The sequence below is a fragment of the Dama dama genome, chromosome X (assembly GCF_033118175.1).
Source record: "Dama dama isolate Ldn47 chromosome X, ASM3311817v1, whole genome shotgun sequence".
NCBI classification, from domain to species: domain Eukaryota; kingdom Metazoa; phylum Chordata; class Mammalia; order Artiodactyla; family Cervidae; genus Dama; species Dama dama.
In genome coordinates, this window is record NC_083714.1 from 33,834,559 (window position 1) to 33,849,979 (window position 15,421).

The 15,421-nt window shown below is 47.1% G+C and overlaps 1 protein-coding gene across 2 annotated transcripts in view; it reads left to right on the plus strand.

Annotated features, from left to right (window-relative positions):
- The window catches only part of ARHGAP36 (Rho GTPase activating protein 36), a 30,134-nt gene extending 19,918 nt beyond the window's left edge, over window positions 1-10,216 (plus strand). The window contains exons 2-12 of one of the 2 annotated variants that reach the window (XM_061137126.1): window positions 2,939-3,097; window positions 4,349-4,414; window positions 4,964-5,202; window positions 5,448-5,640; window positions 5,851-5,906; window positions 6,150-6,300; window positions 6,734-6,882; window positions 7,045-7,221; window positions 7,571-7,668; window positions 7,806-7,912; window positions 10,059-10,216. In XM_061137126.1, coding sequence (XP_060993109.1) covers window positions 2,939-3,097; window positions 4,349-4,414; window positions 4,964-5,202; window positions 5,448-5,640; window positions 5,851-5,906; window positions 6,150-6,300; window positions 6,734-6,882; window positions 7,045-7,221; window positions 7,571-7,668; window positions 7,806-7,912; window positions 10,059-10,216 — 1,553 coding nt within the window. Of the gene's footprint in view, window positions 1-2,844; window positions 3,098-4,348; window positions 4,415-4,963; window positions 5,203-5,447; window positions 5,641-5,850; window positions 5,907-6,149; window positions 6,301-6,733; window positions 6,883-7,044; window positions 7,222-7,570; window positions 7,669-7,805; window positions 7,913-10,058 lie in introns of those variants that run through there. The other variant, XM_061137125.1, reaches the window with a different exon arrangement.
- Window positions 10,217-15,421: the final 5,205 nt, after the last annotated feature.

A 15,421-nucleotide genomic window follows, 5' to 3' on the forward strand; every position in this document is an offset into this window, starting at 1 on the left:
TAAGATTACTCTTAAGTTTAGCCCTGTATCTTTGAGCAGGAGGCAATGACAAACGGTTTATTCTAAGGCCTTTGATTTTCTTTGGAATTGTAAGCATCTAGGCTGACTCATCTCTCAAAGGCTTCTCCCTCTCTCTCTCTCTCTTGGCTGACATTGTTTTGAGGTTCTCTTATTTGTTCTCATCTTATTTGGGGAGAAGAAGAAGGATTGATTTTCATCTTGATTTTTGGGTGAAAGAACCAGCTATACTCTTTGGATAACCAGCTCTTGTAACTCTTGGCAAGAAGAAATAGCTGCAACTCCAAAACAGGTACCAAAATGTTTGAATTGGGTAAGGGAAAAAAAGGGAGTCACGTAAAAAAATTAAACCAGAGCTAGGCTGTGTATGTCAGAATGAGACCTTTGGCTAATTGATTTTGGACCTGTTTTTGTGAATCAGGAATTACTGGCTCTTAATTGGGTACTGTGGTTAGGTTCTCTGCATGTGCCTTTGGTTAAGATGGTCATTTTGTGGATGCAATTTGGTGGCTGGGCTTAGGTGTTCACTTTGGGGCCAAGAGATATTGCTTTGCAGTTGAAGGAACTTTTATAAAGATGTATGCTAAGATTTTGCCTTATAGCTCAGTTCAAAAGGCATAAAAAATACTCCTCATCCTATCTGCTACTGAACTTAATTATGAGGCAAGTGTTTATTTCTGACATGTGTGACTCTGGCCATTTAGGAAAGTGGGCAAAAGAGAATTTTGGAAACAAAAGAAGTGAGGGGTTTTTTTTTGTTTGTTTTTGAATAGAGCTCTTTTATATAGATTATTGGATGATAAACTTCTATCTATCCTTTCTCTGTCAACACTACATTACCTGATCTTTGGAGTTTAAAGCACTCCCCCCTCCCAATAATATATAGAATATTATCATGAAACCCCATGGGCAAGGGGAGCTCAGAAAAGTTGCATGTGACCACTTCCCTTCTTGTCAAAAGGTTTAGTTCCCCATGTCCCAAATTATCTTCTCTGTTGGGAATAAGCATCACACACTCACCCAGACTATAAACTTCGGAGCTATCCTTCCTATTACAATAAAAGATTTCTCTAAGTCCTGTCAATTCTACCCATAAACTCCAGCCCCAATGACACTGACTTCTGTCAGCGTCTCTTGCCTCTTGGCTCATCTATCTACTTCAGGCTTTCTACCCAAACCAGGCTTTTCACTGCTCTGTGATTTTTCCAAGCTGCAGCTCTCTGTCACTTCCCACTTAAAAACCTGCAGTAGTTCTCTATTGCCTTCAAGAGAAAGTTCAGCTCCTTAACATGGCATATAGGGTCATTCATGATCTCATTCCTGCCTACCCAGATTTATCTCCGTCCATCCCCTTTATACAGCTTTAAGAATATAACAACCTCTCTCCCATGTCCTTGCCTTTGCACAAGCTGTTCTCTCTTTCCGGACGCTCCCCCCTCCTTATCTCCAGGCAGACTTAGAGGATTCCTCCTTTCTATTCCCACAGTAGTTTGTTTATATCTTGGGCGATTGACTTATCACAAGGTTTTGTAAATTGTTGCTAACCTGTGTATTTCCTTCACTGCACTGTTAAACCCTTTATGAAAAGAGTATTATTATTTCACTCATATTTGAATCTTTAGTGCCTGGCACAAAGTGGGCAATTAATAAAGCTATCTTTTCTTTTAAATGCATGCATGAAAAAACAAATTAATAATAGAGGTGAAGATGTGCAGTTAGGATGCTGTGTGGGGTTCAGGGAGATCCCCACTGGGGGGGTCCTGTGCATTCTGGAAGCAGTATGAGATAATGGAGAGGGGGCATCTAAAACAGGTTTGCCAACACACAAAGAAACTTCACTATACCAATCCTGTATAGAAAGTCTCATTAGAAGCAGACTGGAAATGATGTCTGTTTTGGTACAAACTTTTTTTGTCAGGAAAAAATAACATAATCAAGTTGCACAATTTTTGGTAAATAGACAAAAGGCAACAGAATACTACCACTTAATACAGATGCCACCAGTAACTGGGTGCATTTATTTCAGTCTTTTATTTTTATGCATGTTTTCCTTCACATAGTTGTAATCATAATTGATACAATTCTGTATTTTATATCTGTTGTTTAAAAGTTCCTTGTAAACATCACTTTAATGATTGCATAATTTTCCATACAATGGCTATTCCATGTATATAACTAGTCTTGTTGCTGGGCTAGGTTTTTTTTTTTTTTTTTTACTGTTATGTTTCATGTACACATGGTTTTTCCTGTCTATAGGAAGATTTCATTAGGATAGATTCCTAGAAGGGAAATCACTGGGTCAAAGGGCCTGGGGATGACTTTTGGCTTCAGATTCATGTGTCCAGTTTGCTTTCTGGAAGAGCTATACAAAATTTACAGGGCTCCTAGCCTAGATGAATGTGCCCATTTCACCCAAACTGAACAGCATCAAGCATTATCATTAAAAAATAAAAATAAACTTCATCAGTGTTCTAAATAATTAATGGAAGAACATTACCTTATTCTTATGTTAATTTTCATTGAAAAATTTTAAGTAAGGTTGGTGGTAGGGGTTTTTTAAAATCTTTTTTTCTTCTTCTTTTTTGCCCAATTAGGTTTTTTCTTTTCTGGACTGTCGGTTCAGGGCTCGTTTTTTTTTTTTTTTTAAAGTTGGAGTTGTTTTTTTTTTTTTTTAAATAAGCAGCCAGAGGCAGCTCAGCTTGAGGGTTAAGCCGCCTCCCAGTTTTCCCTCCCTCTTTATCACCCTCCCCGCCCCGCAGAGTTCTCTCCACCAGGTCCAGAGACAATTGGATGATGCAGTCCTCATAATCATCCGATGATTGCAGAATGGGTGGCTGCATTCCTTTTCTGAAGACAGCAAAGACGCAGTACCCCAGAATCATGCCCCCTTTGCTGTTGTTGTCTGCCTTGATTTTTTTAGTGAACGTCCTGGGAGGAGCCCCAGGACACAACCCGAACCGCAGGGCCAAGATGATCTCAATACATAGCCTCTCTGAGCTGGAGCGTCTGAAGCTGCAAGAGACTGCTTACCACGAACTCGTGGCCAGGCAGTTCCTCTCTGAATTCAAACCTGAAAGAGGTGAGCAGTACCCCGGTATGTGGCATCCTCGCCTTCGGGCTGAGTGGACCCTCCGGGCCGGGCGGAACGAATTGGGGGTTTGGGGTCGAGGAGTGGGAGGGACTCTCCTCCGGTCTCGGACCTGGCCGGTTCTCCCGGCTCCTGGATAACCGAGGGAGTGGGACTTGAGGGGTGTTTGGTCAGCTGGGAAGGGGTAAAGGTGAGTTGAGTTGGGTCGAAGCTTGGGGGCTTGAGGGGCAGTGAGACAGGCAGATATCAGAGACGGATAGGTGGACAGGACAGGTGAAGAGACAGACGGACCAAGTGCGGTACCAGAACGAGTCGGGACGAGATGGAGGCGCAGAGAGACACTCCGAGGGGACTGGGACAGACAGAGACAGAGCGGTTGAGAAACCAAGAGTTGGAGGGAGATAGCGAGACCGAGAGAGAGACGCGCCAATCCCGGCGAGTAGCGGGAGGGCGGATGCGGGTGCGGGGAGCGGCGGCGGGAGGTGCGCCTGGAGCGCTGCCCACCTCGGCGGGCTGCCGGGGAGCGAGCGGGACCCAGCGCGGGACGGGGGTCGACGAGCACCGGGGGTCTCCCCGGTGCGGGTGCAGATTGGGCGGCAGAGGGGAAGTGGGGGGGGGGGGGCCAAGGGGCGCCGCCGCAGTGATGAAAAGTGCAGGGGGCAGTGGGCTCGCCAGGCGCGCGCGCGGCGGGCGCAGCCGAAAATAGGAGCGCAGCGAAGGGCGAGGAGACCCCGCGGGCAGCCGCCGATGCGGGGGTCGCAGTGCGGGGCCAGCGGCGGTCGCCGCTTCTGCCGCAGCAGCGCGGGGAGCCGCTGGCCCCCCGGGAACGAGCGCGCCCGCAGTAACTTAGCGACCCCTACTCGCCCGGGCGCCGCAGGCAGAGCCCCTCCCCTCGCCTGTTGCGCTGTCCCGCGGCCGCGCAGCCCTGGAATCTCAGGTTTAAGCGTCGTGTTGAGCTACTGCTGGTGCGTAACGAGATGCGCGCTGCGCACGCGGCGCTGTACGCGATCTGGTGTGGTGACATCCTTGGAGTCTCGGGGGGTAAACAGAATGGGTCCCGTTTTCAAATGGGGAAACTGAGGCTGAGTGAAAGCAAAACACTTCGGGAGGACAAGACAAAGCTGTTTGCCCCTCCCTCCCCCCCCCTTAGTCCCTGGGGATCAGTGCACTGCGATGTTTTAGTCACTTTTCAACCCTTTTTGTATGAGAGTGCGTGTATTTTCGTTTTTTCTCTTCCCATAGCTCTACCTACTGACCGTCCAAACACCTTGGAGAAGTGGTTTCTGATTCTGAGAGGACAAGAGAGGGGTGAGGGTCTCTTTTACTGTACTTTCCTTAGAAAGAAACAGCATGCTTCACCCTCCTGCATTGGAGAACCACTGCCCCTGGGGGGACTTGCTGTCCCCCGTCCCCTCCCTTCCCCCTCGCCCTTCCTCCTCCCCCTTCCTCCTCCCCCCTCCCCCACCCCCGGCTTCCAGAAACCCCGCAGGGTATGGTTTCAGGAAATGGCGCATTAGTTGCTGGAGTGCTGAGCAGTCCCTTCAGGTCTGATCCCCAGTGAATCTACCCCAGACAAATCGCCCAGAAGAAACTGCCCTCATTGCTTCAAGGTGGTCACCCCCTGGCAGGTCTTAAGGCAGGGACCTTGCCGGGATAGTGGAGTGGAGCTGAGTCGTTCAGCCAGATCGCCGTAGGGTTTCTTTGGTTCCCTCCCGGGGGAGGGGCGCTGCGGGTCCGGCGGAGTGGGGGTGGCTGGGGGTGGTTGCTTAGAGGAGGGCTACAGACCCTACAGTTCCTCCCGATTTAAGCACTGTGGAGCGTTGACGTTTCTCATTCCTTCTCTCCCTGGCTCCCAAGCCGTATCCCTCAAGACCTTTGGCATTCGTCTGGAAGAGGTGCTGGTGAACGAGCTTACCCGTCGCAAGCAACTTGAACTGAGAGCCGCGATGCAGATTGAAGAAGCCGCCGGTCCCGCTACAACCGGTCGTCGTCGGGGAAACGCGGTGCAAAGGATGTTTGGCCGCTTCCGGCGCTTTTTCAGTCGCCGACGGGATGAGCCCTTCCTGCCCCAGGAGTTTACTCGCCGTGGGCGTAGAGTGAGTTCGACCTTCCAGGTTTCAGGCGGGGGCCCTTCGTGAAGTGTCTGGGATGTGGGGCGGGAGGGTCAAGACCTGTGTCCTCAGAGGGAAGGGGTTGCTGAACAGAACGCGTTGGAGGGGTGTAAGAACATGTCTCCTGTTGCGAACGTGACGCAATCTTTAGGAAGGTCCGGTGCGACACCCCGCCACCCCCCCCCCCCCACGGCTCCCCCATTTTCACAGAATCTTGTGTTTCTCCACAGGGCGCAGTTTCTGTGGACAGCCTGGCTGAACTGGAGGATGGGGCCCTGCTACTGCAGACCCTGCAACTTTTCAGGATTTCCTTTCCAATTGGCCAGCGACTTCTGGGATCCAAAAGGAAAATGAGCCTCAATCCGATTGCTAAGCAAATCCCCCATGTTGTTGAGGCTTGCTGCAGCTTCATAGAGAAACATGGTAAGGGGCCAAGAATGGCGGTGAAATCAAGGTGGAAGGCAATTAAAGAGACCCGTATTCTAGAGATGCGGAAGGGCAAGAGGTCAAGGGAGGAAGGGCTTGCAACATTCCTGCCACCAGTTGGGGTTGGCATGCGGTGGAGGCGGAAAAGGGCAGTGCTGGGGGAGGGGTGAGCAGAGAGGCTGAGCTTCCCTTGGCCTTTTCTTTCAGGCTTAAGCGCAGTGGGGATTTTCACCCTGGAATATTCTGAGAAGAGAGTGCGTAAGGTAATCAATCAACTACGTTCACACTTTTGTCCCTTCAGTCAGAAAAAGCAGGTGGGGTGGGGGCTCCCCCATAGACCTGAAGAGACTGTCATGCCTGGTGAGGGGAGCATGGTCTTCTTTCTAGCCCCTCAGGCACACCACAAAGCCAACTACCTCTACTGAGGGCTGAGATTTATTGACGGAGTGGCCAGAAGGAAGGCTGTGGTGGGCAGAGCCTTCACTAGCAGTATTTTCTTCTTCTAGCTCCGTGAAGAATTTGACCAAGGTCTGGATGTGGTGCTGGATGACTCTCAGAATGTACACGATGTGGCCGCACTCCTCAAGGAGTTTTTCCGGGACATGAAGGACTCGTTGCTGCCAGATGATCTGTACATGTCCTTCCTCCAGACAGCCAGTGAGCCTTCCGCTCTCCCTTGCTGGGCAGGGAAAAGAAATATAGTACAAGGGATGTGGGGTTCTGGGGGCAGCTCAGACTGCAAGACCCCAAGGCACTAAGGCAAAATGAATAGCAGAAGATGAAAATACCTCTCCAGATTCCATTACAAGTCTGTTCTTTGGAAATCTCTCTAAGCTTCTTGAGGCTGTGTGTACCCTCTCAGGGCAAAGTAAAACCTAGATTCTGTAGAGGCGGGGGGCTTCATTTTGATGGGAGCACTTCTGGGTTTTAGGGATCCTGGGCACAAATGCCAGGGGAATGAGCAAAGAAAAGATGCCTAGGTACCTTCCCCATAACCTTCAGCAATTTTCAACCAGAATCACAGCTTGCTTTGTGTCAGGCTGCTGCCACGGGCTGCCCCCTAAGCTAGCCCCTGGTTTCCTCCCTCTAGCGCTGAAGCCACAGGATCAGCTTTCTGCCCTGCAATTGCTGGTTTACCTGATGCCACCTTGCCACAGTGACACCCTCGAACGTCTGCTGAAGGTCCTGCATAAGGTCACTGAGAACTGCGAGGACTCCATTGGCACTGATGGACAATTGGTAAAAAGCTCTGGGAGAGGGTAGTGAGGTTCATAGCAGGGGACATGTGTGGGAATATATGAGAGAGAGAGAGAGCATAACAAGAACAAAAGCGACCCTTCTATTTGTGTAATTGCCATTACTGCTTCTGAGTTGATCACTTCCTGCTTTCCTTTTACCTAGGTTTCAGGCAATCGTATGACGTCCACCAATTTGGCTTTGGTGTTTGGATCTGCTCTCCTGAAGAAGGGGGCATCTGCCAAGAGGGAGTCCAGGAAAACCAGACTGGGGATTGACCACTATGTTGCCTCTGTCAGTGTGGTCCGTGCCATGATTGATAACTGGGATGTCCTCTTCCAGGTAGGTGGAAGCTTTGGACACTTGTTTCACAGCTGTCTCTCTCTCCTGTTCCCAAGACCAGGAAGAGTTCTACATGCATCCCTGAGGGATAGCCGAAGCAGGCAGCCACAAATCTCCCAGTCTAAAAGTCCTTCCTCATGTCAATGTATGACAAAACCCACTGCAATGTTGCGAAGTAATTAGCCTCCAACTAATAAAAATAATTGAAAATAAATAAATAAATAAAAAATAAAAGTCCTTCCTACATTAGCTGCACGTGGTGCCTTCAGTTCTGGGTACCTGATAGAGAAGAGTATAGATTTTTAAAATGTTGTGTAATAATTGCTAACCTTGCTAATTTTACTCTCAGGTGCCTCCCCATATTCAGAAGCAGGTTGCTAAGCGTGTGTGGAAATCCAGCCCTGAAGCCCTCGATTTTATCAGACGCAGGAATTTGAGGAAGATCCAGTGAGTGTTTTCTGGGTTTGTTCATGCTTAGCCTGAAGGAGGATCTCCTATGGGGGCTTCTGATCCCAGGTCATCTTTATGTTAAGTCAACCCAAGTAGATCAACTGACTTGCTTTTTCAAATTCATTCCCCTTTAGGAGTGCACGGATAAAAATGGAAGAGGACGCTTTACTTTCTGACCCAGTGGAAACCTCTGCTGAAGCCCGGGCTGCTATCCTTGGTCAAAGCAAGCCCTTTGATGAAGGTCAGTTCCCTGCTGGCGGTCAGACCCTTGCTGAAGGTCAGGCCTTTGCTGCAGGTGAGTCCCTTGGTGAAGGTCAGGGCCTTGCTGAAGGCCAGGTCTTTGCTGAAGATGAGCCCCTTCAAGAAGATGAGTCCTCTGACGACGATATGTCAGTCAATGAAGAACTAGTATTTGAATATCTCAATCAAGGATTAGCCTTTGCTGAACTTCAAGGTCTTGCAATTCCATATGACCTTGAGATTCAAGGCCCGCATCTCGAAGGCATTCCAGAGCTTGATGAAGATGATGATGATTATGATGACGATGACAGTGACGATAACAATGATGATGACGCCCTGTATTTGGATGATCTTCCTCTCTTTGAGGACATTCTAGGTGCTGATGATGAAATTCCAGACCTCATTGAAATTCCAGACTTTGAAGAAATACCATATTTTGATTTTATTCCGGGCCCTGATATAGTTCCAGATGTGCAAGAAGTCCCAAACCTTGGAGAATACCCAAACCACGATCTTGATGAAGGACAAGATGTTGAAGACTACCAAAACCTCAACCTCGCAGAAGTTCCATATCTTGATGCTGTCCCAAACATTGAAGAAGCCTCAGATCCTAATGAAATCCCAGACAATGAAGAAGCCTCTGACCTTGATGAAATTCCAGACCATGCCAATGACTCCGATAATGATGAAGACCCAGAATTTGGAGAAGACCCCAATCTTGACAATGTTTTAGCCCTTGAGGAAATCCCAAATGATGAAGCCTTAAATGCTGAAGAAGTTCCAGACCACCAAGAAGCCCCAGAAATCAATGGGATTTCAGACTCTGATGAAGAGTTTGATTATGATGAAGTCCCAGGTGTTCATGTGGTCCCAATCCCTGAAGAAGCTCCTGGCGTTCATGTGGTCCCAATCCCTGAAGAAGCCCCTGGTGGTCATGAAGTCCCAATCCCTGAAGAAGCTCCTGGTGGTCATGAAATCCCAAATCATGAAGAAGCCCCAGAGATTAGTGGACTCTCAGACTCTGAAGAAGACCCCAATCTTGAAGAGGTTCCAGCTCTTGATGGAGTCCCAAATGAAGAAACCTCAGCTACTGAAGAAATTCCAGAAATCAATGGAATTGCAGGCTCTGAAGAATACTCCAGTCCTGAAGAGGTCCCCACTCGCCATGTGGTAACAAGCCCCGAAGATGTCTCTGATACTGATGAAATTCAAAGCCAGGAAGAATCCTCAGATGAAAATGGAATACTGAGCAATGAAGAAACCTCAGATGTTGAAGAAATCTCTGGACGCGAAGAAACTGCTGCTGTCCATGAAATCCAAGACTCCGAAGAAAATCCCGATCTTGAAGAAGACTCAGTTCTCAGTGTGGTTCCAGAGCCTAAGGACACTCAAATTCGCAACGAAATTCCAGTTTTTCAGAAAGACTTAGGCAACACTTTTGAAGAAGATGAAGTTAATGTGACTGCAGAGCTTGAAGATGTTTCCATTCTCAGTACAATTCCAGACCCTCAGCCAGACCTAGCTGTCAATCTTGAAGAAATCATGAATACGGAAACAGTCCCAGTGCCTTACATCGTTGACTTGAAAGAAGTTCAGAATCCAAAGACCGTCTGGTTCCGCCAAGAAGATGCAGATGTTACATTTCTTGTAGATATCACCTTTAAGAACCAGTCTCAGCTTGGCCAAGTCATGGACTACAGGTCCTTCTTGGAGTCACTGAAGAACAACGCCTGCTTTCGCCTCTCCATGAAGTTCTGTAAGCTTCTGGGTCCGGCTTTGTTACTCCTTTGCTTAGTAAAATTAGTCAGGCTGGCTGTAGGGTGGTGGTGGCTGTTAGGAGGCCGCCCTCTTCCCCGCTTCCCTGGTGGTAGTTTCCATTTGCTCTGAGCATGGGGTATCTGTCTGACTCTTTTCTCTAACACGGCCTTGCCCTCTTACCCTCTGTCCCCCACACTGGGCCTAGATATACAGATATATGTTCTACTGTTAAGCTTCAGTTTTCTTACATGTTAAATGGGGATAATCACTTCTGCCTTAACTTCTTGCTTCATACTGTATTTGAAACTCAAAATTAGATCTTAGTCTCTTGGGTGCTGTGCAAAGTCTGAAGTCTAGAACCATGAGTTAACATTGTTACTATTTTCCAGGTTCCTCTGAGGAGCCAGCTGTGCCTCCCGGCACTGCCCGTTCCCATGACGATGAGGAAGGAGCGGGTAACCCCCTCATTCTGGAGCAAGACCGCCCATTGCTCCGTGTGCCCCGGGAGAAGGAGGCCAAAACTGGCAGCGGCTACTTCTTTCCTTAGATGTTTTTCCTTCTCTATGGTGCCGGACAGGGGGAAAGGGTGGGGGTAGACCTGGGATGTCACAGGAAACATGAAGGAGAGTCTCGAAGGTAAAGATCTGAGGGTAAGCAGGAGTTCTACCTGATGCTCGGGTCAGGCTGAGAATTCCAAACACACTGCCAGCCCCTTTCCTGGGGACGTTTGGTTCCTTCTGCTGGTAAAAGCAGAGATGTTTCTGTGTCATGCTCAGGCGCCCTGGTGCTACCTTGCCTCTCTCTTTTACCCCTGATCCTGGCTTTCCCCTTACTTCAGCCGTCCCTTTCATTGATGTTACATTTGTGGTAAAATACCTGTCCCAGAGAAGCTCGCAAATCTCGAGGTGCTTTCCCTCCCCCAAAGGGGATTGCATGCTTTTCCTGACTTTCCTACCCTCCTCCTAAGAGCTCAATTGGAAAGGCCCTCAAGAGGCATGCTAGGATGTTAGGTCAGCCTCCTGACAGCTGACTAACAATTAATGCTAGATCATGTCACACCAACTCATAGCCGTGTCCCCGCAGTCACTCCACTGCCTCAGGATAAATTTTCCAAATTATTCAGGCCAGTGGTTCTTCAAACAGCTACTCCCCAAATACTGAGAAACCCAACGAGCTTTTCTGGAGTCAAAAGTGAGAGGAAAAATTTGACTTTATTACCTAGATCCATTTTACAGAGAGCTGGCAGGCACATCTTGTTGTCAGCAAAACAGCTAGTTAGGTATGAACACGTAGTTCCAAGTAGTAAAACTCACCTGATTACAAAAGTTCTAAATTATCGTCTCTGTAGTTCCTCTATGCAGGACAGTACAAATTTGCGGGACATGCTCCGGTAACACACAGATATGGGTTACGTATGACATCCAAAATTATAGCTGTTATTGAGGCGTAACAACGGCCAAGGTCCATAGAATGAAGAGTGTACTGTATTGAGGGATAGAAATTGATCACACAATGGGTAACAACCACAGAGCTCGAAGATTTGTGATAGTTAAAACTTCTCTGGCATTTAATCCTTAATAAACATCTGTATTGTGGCAGCAGCATATTCGTGGCTTACTGGTTTGTTTTTTGTCTTTTTGTGAAATTTTGTTGGTGAGTTGGGAAGCTCTGGCTGGAGCTGAAGGGGAAAGCGAGGTGGGGAAGAAGAACGAAAGAGAAGAGGGTGATGTGAAATAAAGGGGAGGGGTGACATGGTGTAAAGGGATGAAGTCAGTGGAATAAAGGGGAAGGGGTGATGTGGAATAAGGGGATGGAGAAAAATGGAATAAAGGGGGTGAGGTATAATAAAGGGGGGATGAGGTGGCATATGGGGGTGGGATAAGAAGAGTGGGTGATGAGTCGGGAGGGGGTGAGATGGGATAATGAGATGGAGAGAAATTGAATAAAGGGGAGTGATGTGGAATAAAGGGAGGAGGTGGGATACGGGGTGGTATGGCATAAAGGAGAGCAGGTGGTGAGTAAAGGGGAGGGGTGACATGGGATAAAGGGAAGGAGAAATTGAATAAAGGGGGTGAGGTGCAATAAAGGGGGGAGATGGGATACAGGGGTGATATGGCATAAAGGAGGGCAAGTGATGAATAGAGGGGAAGGGTGATGAGATAAAGGGATGGAGAGAAATTTAATAAAGGGGATGAGGTGCAATAGAGGGGGTGAGATGGAATAAAGGGGAGGTGGAATAAAGGGGTGAGGTGTGATAAAGGAGAGCAGGTGATAAGGAATAGAGGGCGGGGGTTATGTGGTATAAAAGGATGGAGAGAAACTGAGTAAAGGGGAATAAAGGGGGTAAAGTGGAATAAAAGTGGTGAGGTGGAATAAAGAGGCAAGTGGGATACAGGGAGGTGATGTGGGATAAAGAAGAGCAGGTGATGAGTAGAGAGGAAGTGGTGACATGGGATAAAGGGATGGAGAGAAATTGAATAAAGGGGGTGAGGTGCAATAGAGGGGGTGAGATGGAATAAGGGGGGGAGGTGGAATAAAGGGGAGAGTTGGATACAGGGGGATGATATGGCATAAAGGAGAGCAGGTCATGAGGAATGGAGAAGGGTGGTATGGGATAAAGGGGTGGAGAGAAATAGTATAAAGGTGAGGTGGAATAAAGGGGTGAGGTGGGGTACAGAGGGGGTGATGTGGGATAAAGGAGAGCAGGTGATAAGTAATAGAGGGCAGGGGGTGACATGGGATAAAGGGGTGGAGAGAAACTGAATAAAGAGGGTGAGGTGGAATAAAGGGGGTAAGGTAGAGTAAAAGTGGTGAGGTGGAATAGAGGCAAGCTGGATAAGCAAGGCAAGCTGGCAAGCTCCATCAAGATGGAGGTGATGTGGGATAAAGGAGAGCAGGTGATAAGTAATAGAGGGCAGGGGGTGACATGGGATAAAGGGATGGAGAGAAACTGAATGAAGAGGGTGAGGTGAAATAAAGGGGGTAAGGTAGAATAAAAGTGAGGTGGAATAGAGGCAAGCTGGATACAGGGAGGTGATGTGGGATAAAGGAGAGCAGGTGATGAAGAGTGGAGAGGAAGTGGTGACATGGGATAAAAGGATGGAGAGGAATAAAGGGGGCGAGTTGGAGTAAACAAGAGATAGGTGGGATAAAGGAAAGTGTTGGGGAATAAAGGGGAGGGGTGATATGAAATAAGGGCATGGAGAGAAGTGGAATAAAGAAGTGAGGTGGAATAAAGTAGGGTGATGAAGAATGAAGAAGAGGGGTGGTGAAGAATAGAAGTGATGCGGAGAAGTGGAATAAGATGTGAGAAAGAATAAAGGGGTGTGGTGTGTGATGAAGGAGAGTAAAATGGAAGAAGGGATAAAGGAGAAGTATGGGGAAAGAATAAAACTTAAGAGCAGGCCCTCTAAAAGGTGGGGGAAAGGGGAATAAAGGGAGAGATCACTCAGTGTTCTCAACTAAGAAATTCCCCCTGGATTGTCAAAAATGCAAACCTGGAAACACCTGGAGACATGATTTCCAAGGGCAAGAGAACATGCTTCTGTTTGACTGATGGGACGGCCAAACTTTCTTGAAATCCTAAGACTTCATGACATGCTCAGAAACTTCCCATGTCAGGGACAGGCTTCCAGAAAGAGGAATGGTGTGTATTATTTCTTTTTGAACACTTTGCTTTAGGATATTTCCTACTGTAGAGTTTTACTGACAGCAGAAATGTAATATTGGGTCCTTCCTATAATAATGATTATTTTATAATAACATAATGAAAGTTCACACATATTGAGCTCTTTGAAATATATTTAAAACTTTACATGCATCATTTAAAAAAATATTCCCAGCAACTCTATTAGATACATGTTACTGTTATGCTCATTTTTCTTCTTGAGGAAAATGAGATACAGAGAGGTCAAATAACCCACCCAAACTACACATCTGGTTAGTGGAAAACAGCTGGTCTTCAAAATTTAACCACTGGATTATATTCAGTTCAGTTCAGTCGCTCAGTCATGTCCGACTCTTTGTGACCCCATGGATTGCAGCATGCCAGGCTTCCCTGTCCATCACCAACTCCCAGAGCTTATTCACACTCATGTCCATTGACTTGGTGATGCCATCCAACCATCTCATCCTCTGTCGTCCCCTTCTCCTCCTGCCTTCGATCTTTCCCAGCATCAGGGTCTTTTCAAATGAATCAGTTCTTCACATCAGGTGGCCAAAGAATTGGAGCTTCACCTTCAACATCAGTCCTTCCAATGAACACCCAGGACTGATCTCCTTTAGGATGGACTGGTTGGATCTCCTTGCAGTCCAAGGGACTCTCGAGAGTCTTCTCCAGCACCACAGTTCAAAAGCATCAATTCTTCAGTGCTCAGCTTTCTTTATAGTCCAACTCTCACATCCACACAGGACTACTGGAAAAACCATAGCTTGACTAGACTGGCTTATTCTAAAATTTTAGGATTCTTCCTCTGACACAAAGAGTCACTGAGATGTCTGCACTCAGTTTCTTTGGTTTGGATTTGCACTTTTAACAAGCAAGCTTCAGGTTCCTTCCTTATAGATCCTTTCTTCAAACAAGCCATTAGACAGTAACTGTGACATCTCAGGCAGATTCTAGCAGTTATATCAAGGACTCACAGATATTAAAACCAGCAGAACATACAGAGCTCATCCATTCCAGGACTTCACGGGGCCAAAATAGTACCACGTGTCCTTGGAAGAGTTTACCTATGCTTTTCCCACTCAGCTTGAAGATCAATAAATGAACCAGATAGTGAGCAGGTGAATAGATCGAGTCAAAACCTTCCCTTCACTTCCTGGCCTTCCCTGACACCAGGTTTTTTCCTGATCTAATTGCTTCCCCTACAGTGCTCCCTAGTGCTGACTACCAACCAAGGAGTTGGGACTGAGAGTGGTGAGTAGATATGGGTATTATTCTCTCTCTTCCCCATACTTGAAGGGCCAACTCAACAGGCTTCCTTGACACTTCAAGTCCTGTCCTCTTTCTAGGTGACCTCAATATCTCCATGGAAGGTCCATCCCACACAACTTGGCCTTTCATCCTTTAATTTCTTAGCATTTCAACTGCCTGCAGCCACCTGGCATCACTGGGCATGATTTCACTTCCAAAGACTCAACTCCAGTATCCCGTTATGACTCAAATCTCATAACAATAGCTGGATCCCACATCATCTGCTATTTGGTCTTGTTGAGATGCCCAGTACCCCAAGCATTTTCTTTTCTCTTCCCTTCTTTTCTTATCCAGGCAGGATCTCAGGGTATATTAATTCACGTATCTTCATCCCCTTGTCCTGGAAATACCACCTCTGTACTATTTACTCTCAATCTTGGGTCCTTTTAAGCATTTGATTTCTCCAATCTCATAATGACCACCGTGAGAGAAATGAAGTAGCCCTCCAAATATTGGTTCATCTAATAGAATTTCCAACCCCAACTGAGCCCTCAGGCCACTCAGCAATCTTCTTGCACACCCTAGGTTATGTCCGTCTCTAATTCTCCTCCCATTCATATTCCATTTTCTACATCATTCCCCTTAAACAGCAGTCTCTTTCAATTTAACTCATTCCAAATACATCCTCTCTTCTGCTTTATGATTGTTTATTTTCCTCTTCTTTTTCTAGTCTTTAGGTTGGAACTTAGATTATTGATTTTCTCTTTTCTAATGTAAATATTCAGTGCTTTAACAGTGTATCACAAGTTTTGAGGTGTTGTATTTTCATTTAGTTCA